The following is a 20,957-nucleotide window of genomic DNA, read 5'->3' as shown; positions in this document are numbered from 1 at the left end:
TAGTATACTTAATATGTATTTTTTCCACATCGCTAGACATCAGAGAAATGCAAATTAAAACCACAATGAGATAACACCTCACACCAGTAAGGATCGCCATCATCCAAAAGACAAACAAAAACAAATGCTGGCGAGGTTGTGGAGAAAGGGGAACCCTCCTACACTGCTGGTGGGAATGTAAATTAGCCCAACCATTGTGGAAAGCAGTATGGAGGTTCCTCAAAAAGCTCAAAATAGAAATACCATTTGACCCAGGAATCCCACTTCTAGGAATTTACCCTAAGGATGCAGCAGCCCAGTTTGAAAAAGACAGATGCACCCCTATGTTTATCACAGCACTATTTACAATAGCCAAGAAATGGAAGCAACCTAAGTGTCCATCAGTAGATGAATGGATAAAGAAGATGTGGTACATATACACAATGGAATATTTTTCAGCCATAAGAAAAAAACAAATCCTACCATTTGCAACAACATGGATGGAGCTAGAGGGTATTATGCTCAGTGAAATAAGCCAGATGGAGAAAGACAAGTGTCAAATGATTTCACTCATCTATGGAGTATAAGAACAAAGAAAAAAAGTGAAGGAGCAAAACAGCAGCAGACACACAGAACTCAAGAATGGACTAACAGTTACCAAAGGGAAAGGGACTGGGGAGGATTGGTGGGAAGGGAGGGAAAAGGGGGGGGGAGAAAGGGGGCACTATGATTAGCATGTATAATGTGGGAGGTGGCAAGGGTAGGGCTGTGCAACACAGAGAAGACAAGTAGTAATTCTACAGCATCTTACTATGCTGATGGACTGTGACTGTAATGGAGTATGTGGGGGGGACTTGGTGATGGGGGAGTCTAGTAAACATAATGTTCCTCATGTAATTGTAGATTAATGATACCAAAAAAAGATATATTTTTTTATATACGTCTTACATTACAGTTAAGAACAAATTATGTTCCTATTATACTGAAACCTCATTACTGTCATCAGGTCTATGTAGAATAACCTTATAGATAACACTATTATAAATGAAATCTTTTAGGTATAAAAAAGGTAATGCATTGAGACTAAAATCCAACTGCTGTTCTATGTGAAACTTTTTAAAGGAAGGAAGGAAGGAAGGAAGAGAGAAAAAGGGAGAAGGAAAGGAGTGAAGAGAAGAAAGGAGGAAGAAAAATCCAAGTGTATTTCATTCTGGTGAATAATGTCTCAGACATTTGATATTTAATAAAATGGTAAAAATTGTTAGCTCCACCTCTCTATTTAAGTTAAAATATGCACTTACTTAATTTCAGCATGATTTTCATATGTGATACTGATTTTTAGAAACTTGACTTTTATTTAGATTAAGTTGGAAAAATTGAAAAGCCATTCTGAGTACACAAAGTAATCTGAGTCTTATAAAGCTAAGATACTATTAATGGGTCATGTCCCCATTCTTGCTCTTCAGCAAATAAGAAGTCTAATGTTTTTCTGTGAATAATCTAATGAGTAAATCTTTATCTTCATTTTAACATCTTCTCCCTCAAAATTTCAAAATGTTTACCCATATAAAGAAATGCAATGATTATGATGAATTTCAAAATATGGTAGACCAACAGCCTTGTCTTAAACATGATCACCAAGAATAGTTGAGGTTAAATAAAGGAAGAGAAAGATAACTATTACAACAAGAAAACCACTCTGCTACAAGCCCCATGTGAAGTCATTTCACATATATTGTATTATTTAATCATCACCACCCTTGATGTGTACTATTATATACATTACAGTGAGGTGAATAGATTTACCTAGGTCACAGTTATGCACAGTTTCTTTATCTCCAGATTGGTAGCCTTTTCTTTCTATCAGACTACTTCCCTTTTTCCTGATTCTGAAAACGATTAAGTCTACAGAGCCATGCAGATATTTTCCTTAATGCTAGGAGCTTGACAGAATTTTTAACTAAGTTCTCCCACTAAAACATCAAAGTATACAGATTCTCCTCCAAAGTTTCTGGCACCAAGTCTGTCCAGGCACTCTGGAGCTACACAAAGTAGAGTATAAGTAGTTGAATTGGGAGCTCAAATGTTTAATTTGTGCTACTATTCACACACATCCAGCCTACGAATTGATTTTAGCTTCAAATATTCTCTAATCTGCAGTCTAGGGCTCTCCATATACTGGTCATCTTTGTGTCTCCCTATTAGACTGGGGTAATTTAAGACTGAATGAAATTAGAAATGCTCCAAAAGCAGAGTCTCTGAAATATTATTCTGCCCTAATGCAACCTACGTTTGTGTCTCCTTGGCCAGAACATTTGGGCAACCTCAAGTAGTGCCCAGATGTTTTGAGACATTTGAAACCTTCCTCTGAAAGTGAGAGATTTATTTTGAGATGTGTACAGTTATCCTGACTGCTGCTGCTATAAAGCTGTGGGTTGTTCTTTCCTTTTTGCCACAGGAGTACTTTATAATTTCAGTAAGATTCTCTCTGCATGAAATAATGTACTTTAATGTAGATTTCCTGCAGCAATCCACAAATACTTCTCTGTGGGATTTTACGTTTCAACCAATTCAGTGTACTCATATCACTTCTAAATTCATTTTTACTTACATTTTTATAATGCTCACCCTGACTAGTAATTTCAGCTTTACCATAGATATTTTTTGGTCACGTTTCTCTAAATCTTTAAGCCCTAGAACTCTGAACCATAAGGCAAAAACTCCATTCTAAAATGGAATGACCAGTTTTTATAATTTAATAAAATACTAAATAAAAAAGAAATTTTTCCTCCATGTTAATCTGATTAGATTGAATGAAAAAATAAAACAGACTGGCTTTTGCTAACTTGCATTACAGTTTGGCTGCAGATAGAGCAACATTCTTATTTGGATATAGCCTACATATATATATATATTTTTTCTGACCCCTGGACTGGTTCTTTTGGTTTAAGCTCTTTAATTCCAATTCCAATTTCAATAAACTTTATTGGCATGGCAAAGATTGCAAGCATGGCTAGAATCCATAAATTATGTTTGTGACTTTAGGGCAGCAGGTTTCATAGAGGAAATGGGATTTTTTTCTTGCATCTTTATTTTCCATTAAGTAAGGGAAATGGAAGAGAATATTTCAGTCCTAGTAAGACATAGCAAAAGAAGATAAAATATGGACTTCTCAGTGGGGCTGCTTTCTGCAATGAGCCATGAGCAGGGAGTGAACATTGTCTTTAAAGAAATAAATACCAATTCAATAGTTTGTATCAAAATAAAATGTGAATCTAGGAGAATATCTAGATTTTGTAGGGCCTGAGGTTTAACACAACTTTGTGGACCCCTTTTAAAAAAAGAAATTAAAATGAAAAATTAGATTTGAAAGTGAATATTTAAAATGATAAAAGAAATCACAGCAAGTTATATATTTTAAAAAGCTGACACATAAACATTACAAAAATTCAAGAAAAACAACATTTTTAAATTACTTTACTGCCTGGCATACCTGTATAATACTTTTTACCCCAACATCTCTTCATATGGCAATTCTTATATTTTCTATAAATGGAATGGAAAGATAATTCAGTCTCTCTTCTAGCATTGTAGATCAAATGTGTTTTAAATTAATGCTAATATAGAAAGCTTTTTTTCAACCTCAATTTGTTGTTTACAATGTCATGCCAAGATACCCTGTATCAGGGTGCATAAAACAGGTGACTTTACAAAAACAGACAAACATTGTGTTTGTAGTACGGCCCTAAGCATGTGCCCTACAATTGGAGGAGTTTTATAAATTCCATTTTGTGTAATTCTCATCAAAGAGAGAACCATATAGTGCATTTATAATTGTACATACCGCATTATTGAGTATGTTCCTAACAGAGAAGACTGCTGTTTTGACTAGGCATCTTCCCCTTCTTAGAAATGTTTGATGTTTGGAAAAATTACCTCAGACTAGCTTCTGGCTCCATAAATTTCAAACCTTCCTTCACCACCACCTATATACTTGCAGTGTCAGTTAGTGAAGAGCCAGTTCACATACAATCTCTACTCTTCTATTTCATATCATGACCCTGAGCAAGTCAGTACAGAATATTCATGGAAGCCATTTCCACACCAGGACAGCCAGGAATAACTTAACTATACATGAAAGTGACTGCAAACTACAAAAATTTATTGCACTAAACCAGATTTCTCAACGTTGACACTATTGACATTTTGGGCCTGAAAAATTTTCCTCGGTTGGAAACAGGGTCATTCTGTCAATTCCAGGTATCTGGCAGCCTCCGTGGTCTCTACATGCCAGTAATATTCCTACCTCTCTCCAGTTGTGACACCTAAAAATGTCTCCGACATTGCTGAATATCTTCTGATGGGCAGTGGGGAACTAGTACATCAGATAATCAAACATCAAACTCATCTAGATAACTGAATACCAAAAAAGTGCACCACCACTCCAATATCACTCAGCAGGGCACATCAAGAGGCAAGAGACAGTCTTAACCAATTTTTTTTTCCGCAAATTTTACCGAAAAAAAAGCTATGATTATATGAACACATTGTTAAGGGACCCACCCCCCAGGGTTTTGGAAGGAGTCCTGCAAGGGACTGAGATTAAGGTTCATTAATTTTATAACAAATCAGTTTCTATTTGTACTTAAGACTATAACAAAAACAATTATTTTTGGTATTTTTATGCTCTAGTGTATTCAAGGGTTCCCTGAAATGTTCCTGGTAGTCAGTGGTTGTTTAAATTGTAATGAACAGGAAAAAACCTAGGTCAGTGAACGTTTCCTGGATTTTCTCATTCATTATTGCTCACCTTGGTCTTTAGAGTAATGTACAGAAAGGTCTATTGGTGAAAAACCTATGTGTGCTGCCAAATAAGATTAAGGAATTAGGCATTAAGTTAAATATGTTTCTTTCCTGTAGTGTGACATTTTCTGAACATAACGGACAATATAGGCTTTTCTTACAGAACACTCTTATTATGTCATTGGACACTAGTATTTGGAAAACAGTTTGGTGAATGCCGAGATTGTGGTAAAGTGGCATTTGGCACCAGGAAATTTTGATCCCAAACTTTTTCTCAGCTTTTTACTAGCATTGTAGCTGTAAGAAAGTCAATCAACCTCTCCAAGCCTGTAAATCTTATTTGTAAAACTGGTATTAGAATACCTGCTCTAGAGTATTATTGTGAAGTTTAAAGATGACACATAGAAAGTACCTTGTGCGGTGCCTGACATATGGTACATGTGCCACAAATCACATCTATTAACAGTTGAGTGTATTCCTTGAAAGGACTTTAAGAAAACATTAATCTGAAATCACAAGGTAGATGTTTGTATTGAGTTGTAATTACAATAGCTTTTACTTAATGTATGTTGATTGACTTTCTGGAAGAAGGAAATCTGCCTGGATTTGTTGAACTCCATGAAATGCTCAGTAGTTATTTGTGTGCACTGAGCTCTAGAAGAAGCAAACAACTTTTTCTAATAGAGAATAATTCACCATTAATTTAATATGGTTTTACATGAAGTAATATTCTTAGTAAGGTTATATGCCAAGCATTAACCATGGTTTGTAACTGAGTGATACTTTTCTGGTACTGTTTTCTTCCTTCCAATTCTTCTGTAATAAACATGTATTATTTTTGTAATGAGGAGAAAATCTATTTTTAAAATTTGAAATAATAAAGCCCTGTGTTCTTTGGTGTCAGTGTTCTGGTAATGCCTTTGCTCCTAGTAGGAGGAGATTGTGTCTATTTAGATAGTGCTATACACAGCACAATTCTTCCAAGACCTAAAAATAATCATAGCCTTTGGAACTAAGAGATCTTAAGGATCATCAATTCCCATGCTTTCCTGTGAAATATAAAGAAATGGATCTCTGAGAGTTTAGGGTACTTGCAAACAGTTATTTAAGAATAGAACTGGAACTGTGCTGTTCAACGTGTTTCTGCGTAACAAACAACGCAGATCCTAGGAGACTACAAAAAGGGTTAATTAAAAGGAATGTTGACTACACAGGTATTGTTAGTTCCATTATTCATATCCTAATTCCTTCCAAATCATCCTACTAATCTAATCCCAATTGCCTGTTTCTTTGCCTCTTCAAGCAACCTTTCAATGACAAAAATCTAAAATAGTCCCAGACTGTCTTATAATTTTCCTCCATCTCCTACTCCCTTTTGGCATTTTTTCTCCCAAATTCTGAATCTACTTCTTCCCTACTCACAATGTCTTATGCCAATACTGGCTAGTTGAAATCTCTATCCTGGCCTTCCTCCCAAACCTCCCCATTTCAAAATGTTCATAATTTCCATCTCCCCTATCTCCTCCTTCCCTATCTCTGGCCCATTCCAATTAACTTCAAGATTTCTTCAAATCTGTGATCTTCTCTGAAACCTTTGCTTAATATCCAAGGCAATATTGGTGGCTCCTCCATACAATTATCACTTTCTAAAATTACAGTTGTGTTTCTTTTTCCAATCAGCGTATAAACCAGGCAAGTCTTACTCATTTTTGCAACAAGTTAACCTGTAAATAATAGGTAACCTGTAATAGGATGCTAAGTAAATAGTAGCTGAATGAGTGAATTCGCCGCCTGAAGGTATCTCATCTCTGCCAGATCTTTAAAGAAAAAATAATATGGTGAAGTAATTCCAGTTGAGGTATAAATGACTTTCTTCACTAAACTCACAAGAATGTTTGAATGTTTGATAAGACACAGAAAATGATGGCATGCTAGACAAAGAGACTGGAGACTGCCTTTATATTCATAACACATAGGCTGTCGAGGTCTCCCTGTTACATAGGCTTGGTCTGTGCTTGAAATGTGTGGCAACTAGAATAGTCTTGTGTGAGGAACTAGTGAGGCGGCAAAAACATCACGCTGGAAAATCCTAGGAAGGACCTGGGAAGTTGGGAGAGAGAGAGAGAAATGAGAAAACATGATTGAAACCACTTAGTATTGGGGGTCCTAAATCAGCAATTGGAAACAGGGACCTAGGATCGTTGTTGCTCGCTGAGATTTGGCCATCAAACTGCTCTTTACTATATTAAGTTAAATACAGCCTCTTCTGTGGTTGACATCAGAATATATTTCATCCTCTGGTTTTACATTTCAGTAGCAGAAACTGACAACCCACATCCCAAATTGTCCCTATTAGATGTGAGACAAACAGATGGGAGGGGAATAAGCAGAGTAAAGATATTTGTTACCAGCCTTGCTAGAAAACGAAAGGAATTAATTGCTTCTTAATCTATGTTTTCAGAGGGTTGTTTGTACCTCAACTGTGCCTCTCATTTTTGTCTTTATTCCTAATTCTTTTTTCATATGTCATTCTCCTTGTCCGCAACTCACCATTAGACTGCCACTTACATTCTTGGAGGCATGGGACCTTGTGCTCCATCCATTTCGGTGCCGCTCAATGCCCAGTTCAGAGAATTAAATATAGGAAAGAAGGGGGCAGGAAGGAAGAGGGAAAAAATGCAGAGAAGAATTGCCATGTTAGGAAGGTATTGGTTAATATGATGTGGGCATATGGGTGTGGGGCATGCAGGTAATTAGATGGATTGGGGTGAGGAAAATGAAGGTTGAGGGTTAGGAGGAAATAAAGAAACGGTGATTATAGTTCAATTGCAAAATTTAGTTTCAAAGCCAGTTGTATTTTTTCTGATTATTGCTGAGAGTTTTGCAGAGCCTGGTGTTTCAATTTGTATTGAAGTAGTTAGGGCCAACTCTTCAATTTATTCTACTGCTAAATAATTAATCTGCCCTTGGGCTCTGTAGTAAACTGATCAGCAGCTGTATTACTACTGGACAAAATAACTCTGTGATGGGTCTTGTCACTTACAAACTCAGGTGTCATTTTTCTTCTTGAAAAATCATACCTTTGGATCTGAATCACATAATTTCTTTTTAATGCAGGAGTAGGTTGCAATAATTTAAAGGCATTCCTAATGTTTTACCTAGTCATCTCAAGCATGCCCATTTGCTAAGATTTATAGATTCTGTAGCAAGATTTATTTTTCTTGACAGTTTTGTTAAGAATTTAGAGGATCTGATGGGTTATCCTAATCTCTTTCTCTCATCCAAATCCAAGGACAACTGGCCAAATCCAAGGACAACTTAAAAGCTAGTAGAATTCTGTGATTTAGAGATGAATAATCATAGATTGCATTTAGTCAAAAGTCTTTCATAATGCAGAAACCAACCCCATTCCATTTCATCTTGACAAGCGGTGAATTAGCACATGTTGAACATGCGCTATGACTTCTTGGATAAGACAGCCTAACTTTCTGTGACTTGACATTTTTCATCTAAAAAAGATTTAAGAGGCAAGATGGTAGAATCTCTTGTTCTAGTCTATGAATCTATAGAACTTAAGTACCTATTCTCTTGGGGTCATTTTATTTATTTATTTGCTTATTTATTGGTAGACTTGTTCTTGGTTTACCAAAAGGAAACTAATACATTAAGATATAAATAAGTAAATAAATCAAGGTGAAAAGAAACCAGGTAGAATAATAAAATTAGACCATTGGAAATTTAGTATATAACAATGTAGGCCTAAGTTGTACACAATTACTAAATATGACTGCAGATTTAGCTTGGAGTTTCCAAGCAGCCAAAGGAAAAAAGGGAAATCCAATAGATACACAATTATTCATAAAATAAAAATACACATGGTTTAGAGGAAAATCATACATTCTTTCCTTACACTGAGCCCAATTTTATTTTGATAACATTATTACATTGAACCCAGTCATGGTTTCAAAAGCAAAATACAATAAAGGTCTCTCTTTTTTTCTGATATTTTTCAGTATTACAATATTAAGTGTAATGATGACAGCTATTCTTTCTTGGCTATTGTATGTTTTACTTACAGGTTTATTGTCTACCTCCCTCTGCTAGAACATAAACACAGTACAGAGATTTCTGCTTATTTTTTACCCTGTTGTATAAGCAGTACCTATAGTAGTAACCAGCACTGTGAGGCACACAGTGAATATTTATTAAAGAAAAGAAGGAAAAGATCAGATTGTGTAGGACAGGCAGGCAGGAGAGATGTCTTAGTCAAACCACCCTGAATTAAGAGTTTATAACCAGTAACTGGATCATGAGTCATCAACTTAATCATTATTTGTTTTTTGAGGTATTTTGCAACTGAAAGACAGCATTTTGAACAAGAGATATTCACTTAGCTTTCCCTTCTTGAATCTATCTAGGAAGGGTAAAACTTCAAACACTCAGATCTAAGATGACTTAACCAGCCTTAAACTGTTTTAGGGTGCAATTTCAGTTTATCCAGGATACGTGGGATTTAGACTCATAGATCTCACTGCTGCAGTAGGACCTGAACTCTGGGTATTGAACACTGAGGAGTAAATATAAGCTTTCAGTACCTTTGGGTATGAAAATAAATGATGTTGACAGCTGGTTGTTATGCACAAAAGAAAATATTTCATCAGCAGGAAGAACACAAAAACAAATAAACTAGTACTAGCCACAGCAATCAGAGAAGACAGAAATAAAAGGCACCCAAATTAAGGAAGTTAAACAGTCACTATTTGCAGATGGCATAATATTAAACATAGGAAACCCTAACGATTCCATGAAAAAAATATTAGAACTAATACCTGGATTCAGCAAAGTTGCAGGATACAAAATTAATACACAGAAATCTGTTGTGTTCCTATATACTAACAATGAACTAGCTGAAATAAATCAGGAAAATAATCCATTTATAATTGCATCAAAAATAATTAAATACCTAGGAATAAACTGAACCAAGGAGATGAAAAGACCTGTACTTTGAACACTATAAGACACTCATGAGAGAAATTACAGAAGACACAAATGAATGGAAATCCATCCCGTGCTCATGGATAGGAAGAATTAATATTATCAAAATGAACTTTCTGCCCAAAGCAATTTACAGATTCAATGCAATCTCTATCAAAATACCAACAGCATTTTTCAATGAACCAGAGAAAATAATCCTAAAATTCATATAGAGCCACAAAAGATCCTGAATATCTAAAGCAATCCTGAAAAAGAACAAAGCCAGGGGAGTTATGCTCCCTGACTTCAAGCTACACTATAAAGCTACAGTGATCAAAACAGTATGAAACTGGCACAAGAACAGATCCATAGATTAATGGAACAGAAGAGAGAGCCCAGATATAAACCTACACATATATGGTCAATTAATGTATGATAAAGGAGCCATGAATATACAGTGGGGAAAAGACAGCCTCTTCAATAACTGATGCTGGGAAAACTGGACAGCTATATGTAAGAGAATGAAACTGGATTACTGTCTAACTTCATAAACAAAAGTAAACTAGAAATGAATCAAAGACCTGTAAGTAAGACATGAAACCATAAAACTCTCAGAAGAAAACATAGGCAAAAATCTCTTAAACATAAGCACAAGCAATATTTTCTTGGATACATCTCTTCAGGCAACAAAACCAAGAATGAACAAGTGAAACTACATGAAACTAAAGAGCTTCTGTATGGCAAATGACACCATCAGAAGAACAACAGACAACGTACAGTATAGGAGAATATATTTGTAAATGATTTAACTGATAAGGGGTTAACATCCAAAATATATAAAGAGCTCATACACCTTAACACCAAAAAAACAAAACAAAACCAAATAACCTGTTTAAAAATGGACAGAGGACCTGATCTGACATTATCCAAAGAAGAAATATGGATGGCCAACAGCACATGAAAAGATTCTCCACATCATTAATCATCAGAGAAATGTAAATGTAAATCAAAACCACAGTGATACATCACCTCACACCAGTCAGAATGGCCACTATCCAAAAGAAAAAATAACAAGTGTTAGTGAGGATGTGGAGAAAAGAGAACCCTGCTGCACTGTTGGTGGGAACATAAATTGGTACAACCACTGCGGAAACATATGGAGTTTCCTCAAAAAAAAACCACCTAAAACTAAAAATACCATTTGACCCAGTAATTCCACTTCTAAGAATTTACCCAGTGAAAACAAAATCCCTGATTCAAAAAGATACATGCACCCCTGTCTTAATTGCCACATTATTTATAATAGCTAAGATATGGAAGCAACCTAAGTGTCCATCAATAGACGAATGGATAAAGAAGAGGTGGTACATATACACAATGAAATATTACTCAGCCATAAAAAGAAAATGAATCCTGCCACTTGCAACAATATGGATGGATCTAGAGGGTATTATGCTCAGTGAAATAAGCCAGGTGGAGAAAGACAAATGCCATATAATTTCAGTTATTTGTGGAATACAAAAACAAAGCAAAACAGAATGAACAAAATAACAGTACACTCATAGACACTGAGAAGTGACTAGAGGTTACCATGAGGGAGCAGTTGGGTTGGATGGGTGGGGAGGGTAAGGGGGATAAAGAGGCACAAATATTCTCAATCATAATATAAGTTGGCCATGGGGATAGTAGTACAGCGTGGAGAATATAGTCAATGATTCTGGAACATCTTTCTATATTGACAGCAATGAAACTAGAGGGGGTAAGGGTATAATAATATGGGTAACTGTTGAACCACTGTGTTGAATATTTGAAACCAATATAAGATTGTCTATCAATGATACTTGAATAAAAAATAGAATACACCTATTGCCACAATAAAGTTGAAAGCATTAACACTTCAAAATAAAGAAAAACAAATAAGCTAGTACTGCATTCTTGATGAATATTGTAGCTATAAATAAAAAATATTGGAAGTGGAATAAAGGAAAAAATAGGCTTCAATATCTTGTATCAGAATGTTACTTTAAAACTACATGTCATAGAAGTTAAGATTTTTAAAAATTCTGTTCTATTATTCTTCAACCTACTCTACTCCCTAGGGATTTGTTTTGTCATTATTTCAGAATACTACACCTTCTGCTGCCAGTCTATAAAGCCACTTGACCTTGAAAAGTCTTTTCTTTCCTTCATCCATTCATTCATTCATTCCTCAACTACCACTGATTAAACAACCATGTGACAGTAACTATTTTATGGAAAGAGAAACAATTATAAACAATATGCAATTCTTGACTTCCAGGAAATTAGAGTGACAGCAATTAGAGTGATTCCTAAGGAGGCAATGATCCCCATAATTAATGACCAACATATTCATATATAAAGGATTTAAGCAAATGGATAGAATGACAGTCTATAGAATTCAACATAATGATAGTTAAGAGAAAATTTACTAAATGTAAATGGTTAATCCTCAAGATAACTACTGACAAAGACTATTTCTTAGTCTATGTACTCCTCTGACTAAATAATATAATTATGCCAGATTAGAATGTGACTGTTAGCATTTATAGCAAAGGAACTGTAACAGAAGGTTAAGAACTTTGTTCATTGCAAAAACAGGGGAGAGAAACTTACAAACACATTAAAACATTTTTATAAAATTTCTGTCACAATGCACCTTTATGTTGTATATTCTTGCCATTCAAAATTAGTGTTTTGAAACAGCATATTTCTTAACACTACAGACTCCTGAGTCAGAGTGCCTGGACTGGCATGTTAGTTCCACCATTTACTTAAGCAAACTGTTTAACCTATTTGAGTATCAGTTTTCTCATTTCTCATTTGAGCATGTAAAATGGGTATAATAGCTTTAATGAGACAACCCATGTGTATCAGCTTCCTATTGCTGCTGTTACAAATTATTACAAACTTCAGTGGCTTAAAACTACACAAACTTATTTATTATCTTACAGTTCCTCAGGTCAGAAGTCAGACACAGATTTCACTGGGCTAAAGTCAAGGTGCCAAGGACTACATTCCATATGGAAGCCCTAGGGGAGTCCACTCCCTTGACTTTTCTAGCGTTACCAACCACTTGCATTAGTTTGGCTCATGGCCCGCTCCTCTATCTTCAAAGCTAACAGTGCAACATTGTTCTCTCCTTTCTGATCTCAGCTTCCATTGTTGTATCTTTTCGTTTTTACTCTATTGCCTTTCTTTTATAATGTCCCTATAGGTTATATTGAACCCACCAGATTTTCCAGGATAATATTGCTTTCTCAAGAACCCTAACTTGATCACGTCTGGGAAGTCTTCTGCTCTGTAAGGGAATATATGCACATATTCACAGTTTTCAGAGACATGGTTATTTTGGAGGGGGTAGAGGGGTTGTCAGTATTTTGCCTACTATCCCACATAAAGTGTCTTTTTAAAAAATAGTTAATATTATTATTTCGTATACACATTCTCATTGTCCACCAAGCCTCTCTAAAGTTTATATAAATTAGTTAAATGGCCATTTTACATCACACAGAAACTAAAATAAAACTAGGTTTTGACCAGCTCAGCTTCTGATTCTTTCCCCAGACTGTTGTAGCTTGTCATCCTTTTGACTTTCTGCTGAGATCAGTGGACCATTAGTTTATATCAGCTGTAGTTGTCAACAAGTAAAAGAGCTAATTGACTATTTCATTATGGCCCCAAAGAAACTGCATGTGATTTTAATACTCCACTCTGCTCATATGGCTGTTTCTTAATGAGCTCTTTCCTGTGCTTACTTAGTTGAAGCAGTTGTGAAGATTTAAAAGCATATAAACTGACGTTACGAGAAATCTGTATTTTAGGCATCTTCCAACAAGGCTCCTCAGGTAATCTGAAGACATTCAACAATAAAATGAGAACTCATTTTCAGGAATGACAGGTATCACAGCCAACGAGAGGTACATTTTGGTCAATTATTAAGGGTAAGCTCCTTCACAGAAAGCCTATTCAACTAAGAAGTTCAAGCTCCAAAAAGTGGTTTATACCTCAGGCCTTTTAAAATGCCAGTTACAGCCATTGATTTTTTCAAGATCTGGTTCAAAATGGGTCATCCCCCAAAAGCTTTTCCTGTTAACTGCACTTCATCATTACCTAATACTTCACTTTCTATTCCCTCACATTTAAGAGATAAAACAATTTTAAAAATCTCAGTCTCTCTCTTTCACACACACACACACACACACACACACCACATATGGTTTGTTGTCTCTTATTTTTTTGTCTGTTAAACTCAGTGTAAACTACTAATTCTCCTGTGTCTCCCATAGAGTAACTAGCACTGTGTTTTTATACTTAATAAATGCTTGCAAATGACAAAATGAATTCTTTGCTTAGGTTAAAGAGGACTTAGCACTGAAATGAGCCCCTATGTTTGTGTGTAAATTTTAATGGGTTATTTTCTTGCCAGACTTCCCCTGGGTATGAATGCTATGGCAGTGCCAACAGAATAGAGGGAGGATTTATTGGAGAACATTTGGAGGATTAGAAAAATCTCCAGAGCTCTGGAAGTACCACATTTTTTGTTTCAGAATTCTATTTTCATTCTATCTCAAGACCAGAATATGCACAGAAAAACGATGGCAAGATCCACAGGGTTACATATGTGAAGCCAGCCCCCTAACCCCCTTCAGAAGTAAGTGGGAGGAAGGAAGGAGCGTAATCATTAGATAATTTCTCATTCAGCTGTGTTAATTCTCTTTAGGCTGCAACTCTGCATATGAGCTCTTAACCCTGCAGAAGGTATTACTTAGTACATGATATATTTAATTAGTTTTAAGAGTTATCCTCTTTCCTGGTTTTTACTAAATAACTAACAAACAAAAAATACCTCAAGCTTACTGGTCTATTCAACCAAAAGAATTCAAACAGAATTCCATATAGCTGTGTAGCTGGTACCCTTTATACCATTTTTTCCTATAGTGAGACAGGAAAAAAAAACAACCTTCTTTTTTGGCATGGAAAGAACTCACTGATACAGAGGATAGTAAGGCACCCTATGTCCTGGAAAAGATAATTTGTCAATGCATACTAGGGTACATGAAAAGCCTAATTTTTTTACCCTCCGAGCTCAATCATTTATTAACATCATTAGACTAGGCTTTTTGAAAATGGAGAGAGACTCTCAAGTCAGAATATACTAGCTCTGGAATGGACTGTCATTGTCCCATCCCTCTACCTCGATTCAATTCACACTTTTATGATTGGCTTCCTTTTTGACCCATGCTTGTTAATTATATCCAGCTGTAGGCAAATTGCTCTTCCAAATTGGCAACACTGAGCTCTCAAGCTGTTCACATTTTTTTTGTTTGTTTCTTCCCTGGATAAAACCTTTGGAGCATGCATTTTCTTGACTAGTGTTTCTGAACTAATCCCCGGTTATGGATATTTTAAAGGGTTCAAGGGACTCACAAAATAACTGAATACAGTGCATTTTTCCCCATTTGATCCAAAATTACCTAAGAACACAGAAAGAAGAAATTCCTTAGAGGCTTAGGCACATGGTCATCACTATATCCATTTGTTTCTGGATGCTTTGGCTTCAAGATCTAAGTAGTAACTGGCCAGGTCCCAGCACTACTCCAGGGAGCAATTGGGCTTTGCCCTACATTTGAAAGACTCCAACCCCCATCTAGAACAACAGCTTTTCAAAGGCATAACAGGCACATTTTTTTTTTCTTTTCTTTTCTGGAAGTCCCTACTCTGTTCTAGGGCTTTATCGTCAGAAATTCCCTGCCCCTCCCTTCCTAGAGGATTCTACTGACAACATCCATACCAAAGCAAGAATATTACTGTAAGGAAGTGCTTTTGTTTTGTTTTGTTTTTTTCTCCTTTCAAAGAGAAAATAGAAGCTCATTTTCACCCACCAGCCCAAGAGGCTTTGTCTGAAGAATTGGCATTGAGGATTTTGCACCAACTCATGTGAAAAGTTTTAGAGATGAGAATTAGATATTGGGGGATGGGGGAAAAAATGCGATTCAGAGTCAGAATATCCAGGTCAGAGAGATCTGCTGCTGATCAGTATCATAACCTTGACCAAACATGTTAAATCCTTCTAAGTTTTAGTTTCCTCATCAGTTATGTGAAATGAATAATATTACATTCCCTGCCTACTTCATATAGGTGATAGGCATTACAAACTGAAAAGCATAATACAAACAGTTATCATTGACAAGCTGAAAATATCTAGTTGCTTACAAATACCTGCTGTGGGTGTACTCAAAGACTCTCACTGGGTAAACAAAATCTTGCTTCCGCTGGGTAGAAGATTCTGTGTGATCCTCCAGCGGAACAAGAAAAGGAAGATAACATTCATTCAGCAACTATTATCATCCAGGTCTTTTCTCATCTGTATCTATAACTAAACTTACATCTATATGAAATACATACGTTAAAAATACATTTATTTAATTATCTGAAAAATCTGTTTAGCCTAATTTTTATATGAAGGATTGAGATACAGATAAATTAGATGTTGCTTAAAGCAGTGCTTCCCAAATTCTGTTCCCTAGAACTTAATTCTGAGAAATACTTCACTATTAAAGAGTTCTGTGGTCCAAAACTTTGTGAAATACTGCATTCTTTTCCCTCCTTCAGATTCACGAAGCATAAATGCCATACTGGTAACAATGGGAAAGGTCCTATAGTAAAGAAGCCTGCTACATTAAAGGAACCTTTTTAAGTTTGCTTAATCCAGAGTTTTCCAAACTTATTTGATCTGGAGACACTCTTTTACAATTACAATTACTAAATTTCAATAGAAGTGGGCTTCTACAGAAAACATTTTGCCAAGTACAAGTCTAAATTCATAATTGGAGTTACTGTGTGCTGTATCTATAATTAGAGTACAAATCTGTCCTCTTTTGCAAGATATACTATCATTATATACCTAAGACAGTAGGAAAATAGAGAAAGGTAGTTACAGAACTTCATTATTCCTTACCTACTACTATTTACATTATCATTATGGCCTATGGGGTTATTTTCTGTCTTCATTTTTTTCTTAGTTGTAATCATACTACAAGTTGATATTTGTCTTCTGATTTTTTTATTGTAGTAAAATATATGTAATATCAAAATTTACCATTTTAACCATTTTTAAGTATATAGTTCAGTGGCATTAAGCACATATTATTTTACAACTATTACTATGAGCCATCTCCAAAACTTTTTCATTTTTCCAAACTGAAACTTTTCATTGTCTTCTAATTTTTTAAAAATTTTATTTTGGTATCATTAATCTACAATTACATGAGGAACATGTCTTCTCATTTTTTTTACCCAGCATTTTATTATAAGTTTTTTTCCACGTTGCAATTTGCTCTTCTTTCTAATAACTTTCATTTCTAGTGGTTGTATCATTCTATCCAATAATGTTCATGAATCTGTGTGGTTGGACATTTATTTCCACTTTTTCCTTTTGTGAGTAATATATATATCTTTGTGTATGTAACAGTTTCCATGTATTGGATTATTTCCTTGAAATAGCTAGTAGATTAAAGAATATGAACATTTTAGTGACTTTTAATGCATGTTCACTCATTTTTTTCTGTAAGTTGTGCTAAATTTATACCTCCACTGATTAATTGACATTCATTCGGTCTTAAATAAATAGTAGCCTAGTTAAGTTCCTAATGTTTGCAGAGTACTATGTGGAAGACACACATACTCTACTCAAATTATTTCAAACCACTTTGGCCAGTATTAGTTATTGTGGCCAGCATTAGTGACAACTAAGGACAAAAGTACTGATTTACTTATCTAAAAGTTTTATTGTATTTCTTTGATTTTTCCTTTTCCTTGCTAGTTTGATTCCTTTTGATAATTCTCTTGCTCATCTTTGTTCCCCCTCCCCTACTTCTCACCCATATATGTACTATTAGGTACATTACTAATCTCTAACTTTGTTTCCTCATTTGTGAAACGGGAATAATAATTGTTACCAATGACATAAAATTGTTGTGTGAACTCAGTGAGACATTGTGTATCTTAAATCAGTACTTAGTCCATTGTAAGCACTCTGTAAAGATTATTTGTTACTGTTTTTACCTGTTTTTACTTTCAGGATAGAGAAAGTGAAATGAACCTTCTGTCAGTTGACCCAAGGAATGGGCAAGGTAAGAACTGTGTGTACTTTGTCCTGCCAATGTATGTCAATTTTTAAACTAGCATTTCCTGTGTTTAAACAGACAAATCTACCATGTCATGAGTTTCCTTCATCTTTCTTTCAATAGAGAAACATGTAAAATAGTAAATGGATGTTTTTTTTCTTTTTCCTAAGACATATTCATGCTAAATTTTAGTTCTGCTAAGTCTGTCAAAAGGAAAATATGCATCCTTCAGTTTTTTTGTTAGTAGCCTAGGCTACTAGGATTAGGAATGTTCCTCAAAGAAATAGGTACTGTGATGTGCTAACAGTTAAAGGTTAGTGATTTGGAAAGAATGCTACATTGCACATTAGGAGAGAATGAATTTAACTCTGTTGAATTGAATTGACAAGGGTTGGGCCAGTCAGTGTGCTAATGAGCCAGCTATGACACCAAATTTTGTTTAATCAAGCTTGTCCTTATCACGTTTTTAAAAAAAGTATTTTCCTTCCTGATTTTATATATATATATATGTATGTATTTCCAGTTGTATCATGAGCCTGGTTATTAATACCATATATTTAATTTGTATAAAGGAAGATGGGGTAAATTGTGTGAATGTTAAATTGAACTTCACATTGTCTTGATTTAGGAAGGCTAAAGGTAAAATGTGGGAGTAACTGACAGATGTCAATCAATAGTCTATTGTTTAAGGAATTGTGACATCAAAATTCTGAATAAAAATTTATTCAAATGTAACCACATCTACTTCACTTAGTATTTTTCAAAAATTAGTACAGCACCCACTACACAGTAAGTGTGGCATATGGTGAAGCCACTTCAAGCTGTTGAAAAACTAGCAAACTGTAAAATACTTCACTGTCATAACACAGCATTATTTTCCTCTGGATGAAATTATTCGCCGCTGTTCTCATTGTCGGTGTAAGGTCCTTTTGTTAAATACTTGTGTCCTAAATAACTGTTAGATATTAAAGAAAAAAACAAGAATCAAAACACCTTTTCTACTCCAGCAGACCCATGTGGAAGGAAAGGGTAAGCCTTATGCAAGCGAAGTCGGGGAGGCAGAGAGTAAATCCAAGTATCCGGCAAATGACAAATAAACCAGAAAGGAGGCCTGCCAGCTGTTCACACTGGAAAGTTACCGAACATTAATTTTAGTTCAAGTTTTATTTTTATATGACTAAGGAGCAGTAAGTTTTCTATGGGGGTGGCGTGTCTTATTCCTTATTACGAGAACAAGGGACAGTGAGTTTTCAGTACAGATGGGTGTTTCCTTAGAGTGCTTCCACTCTCCCCCTTCCTACCGGCACCCGCTCCGGCGGGACGCCACCGTGGAGGCACAGCCGCAGGTCGCCCCCGCAACGGCGGCGGGATTTCTCTGCGCTCGTGTCTCTGGTGCTGCCGCCCTGCTTACCAAACTCTCGCATCTCAAGTTCGGATTTCTAGACCAGGGCGGCCAACGGCGCGGGGTTCCCTTTCCCGCCCGCTCCCCGCGAGCGGCGGCGGGCGGCGGGCAGCGGGCCCGGGCAGCGAACAAAGGCGGCGCGGGGCGCGGGGCGCGCGGCCGGGGCCGGCGCGCGTCTCTCCGGCAGGAGGCGGCGGCGCCGCGCCCGGGCTCGCATTCCTCAGAAGCCCGGAGCCCGCGGGGCGACGTCACCCCCCGGCTCCGCCCCCGTCCCTCCCCGAGCAAAGTAACTCTTGACTAACAGGAGCAGCCTCGGACGAGCATGGAGAGCTGCCGCCGCGGCCGGCCGGCGGCGCGGGCAACGCTTGCTCCCCAGAGATAGTTTGGCGACCGCCAAGAAGAAAAAAAGTGCCGGCGGGCGGCTGTGGACTTCCCGCCCTCCCACCACGAGGCCTCGCAGGCACCTCAGTGGTGGATTTCGCTGCGATCCCCGCGGCAGCTCTTCGGAAAGCTGCTTCAAAGTTCTCCCAAAGTCGACATGGATACAGCGGCGGCGCTGCTGCCTGCTTGGGTGGCGCTCCTGCTCCTCAGTCCGTGGCCTCTCCTGGGGTCGGCCCAAGGCCAGTTCTCGGCAGGTGAGTGGCTGGGGTTGGGGTGGCGGCGTCCGGAGCCCGGACAAATGCCCCGGGTCCGGGGCTCGCGAGGGGTGGAGCCGGCCCCTCGCCAGGGCCGGGGGCAAGGATTTGCGGGTAGGTTAGAGGCAGGGGTCGCGGGCAGAGGGAGAGATATCCCCAGAGTTTTGTGCCAGGTGGGACGCAGGGCACCGTGCTGGGCTCCGCTTGGCGCGGGTAACTTTCATCTTCGCGACGCATTGTTTCTGAGGCTTGCTCGGGGCGAAGGCTGGCAGGGCTGTCCCGGAGCGTGGGGAGGCATTGCTTTTCTTGGGGAACTGGTTGCCTCGGCGTCCAACTCAGGCTGCACCGCGCTGGGAAAGAGGGAAAGAAAAAGTAGCTGGGACCCTGGGGATGGCTTCTCAACAGCTCTTGGTGCGGGCTTGTTGCCGTCTGCCGCTCGAGTGTTCAAGGGAAAAAAAATTTCCCCGGGAAGCCTTTGTCAGAAACGTGGAGACTGGAAGGGATAATCCTCGGCGCGCTTTGCCAGGTGCTTTTTGTCCTGGGAATAACCTTCCTTGACTATTGTCTGACTACTTCCCTGTCCCTCCCCCAGTCCCTTTCTCCTCCCCCAGCGTCGGGCTGCTCTTGGGTTTGCCCTGTAGGTTGGGGCGCTCATGGAGTAGGTTCCGTGCGTGTGTTGGCGAAGACTGTAATACGTTTGAAATATGATTCTAAGGATCCACACCGAGTCGTCCTGGGTAGGGAGGTCTGGGCACCGCGTTGGGGAAGCCCGACCCCTGGTGTGGAAGCAGCTCCACCGGCAGAGCCACCGCGAAGCTGGCCCGCCTGTCCTGGAGCCCGCCTCGGCATGCCCCCGACGGGTGTGCAAGCGACTGGGGCTTGCCAGAACCCCAAAAGAGGCATGCAAGGGTCTCGCATGTTAGCTCTCTGGGTTCTAGGTAAAGCCACCTAGAGAAGTCCGTGTAACCCGGTCTCTCCGGGTTAGGTGCTCTGTACCTTGCCAGTTTTATTATCCTT

The 20,957-nt window shown here is 37.8% G+C and overlaps 1 protein-coding gene and 1 long non-coding RNA gene across 13 annotated transcripts in view; one reads left to right on the top strand and one right to left on the bottom strand.

The window, feature by feature from the left end:
• Positions 1–19,453, bottom strand: part of LOC140845460 (uncharacterized) — a 43,238-nt gene extending 23,785 nt beyond the window's left edge. The window contains exon 1 of the long non-coding RNA XR_012124225.1: positions 19,315–19,453. This is a non-coding gene — a long non-coding RNA (uncharacterized lncRNA). The remainder of the gene's footprint in view (positions 1–19,314) is intronic.
• Positions 19,454–19,604: 151 nt separating this feature from the next.
• The window catches only part of PTPRK (protein tyrosine phosphatase receptor type K), a 552,018-nt gene continuing 550,665 nt past the window's right edge, over positions 19,605–20,957 (top strand). For 5 of the 12 annotated variants that reach the window (XM_073219592.1, XM_073219587.1, XM_073219589.1 and 2 more), the window contains exon 1: positions 19,609–19,940. Coding sequence is in view for 10 of the 12 variants with exons in the window: in XM_073219587.1 (XP_073075688.1) it covers positions 19,844–19,940 (97 nt within the window). In the remaining 2 variants the exon portion in view is untranslated. Of the gene's footprint in view, positions 19,941–20,957 lie in introns of all 12 variants that reach the window. The other 7 variants (XM_036993977.2, XM_073219591.1, XM_036993969.2 and 4 more) reach the window with 3 other exon arrangements.

Source organism: Manis javanica, chromosome 13 (genome assembly GCF_040802235.1).
Source record: "Manis javanica isolate MJ-LG chromosome 13, MJ_LKY, whole genome shotgun sequence".
Taxonomy (NCBI): domain Eukaryota; kingdom Metazoa; phylum Chordata; class Mammalia; order Pholidota; family Manidae; genus Manis; species Manis javanica.
This window is presented reverse-complemented; position numbering and strand designations above follow the sequence as displayed.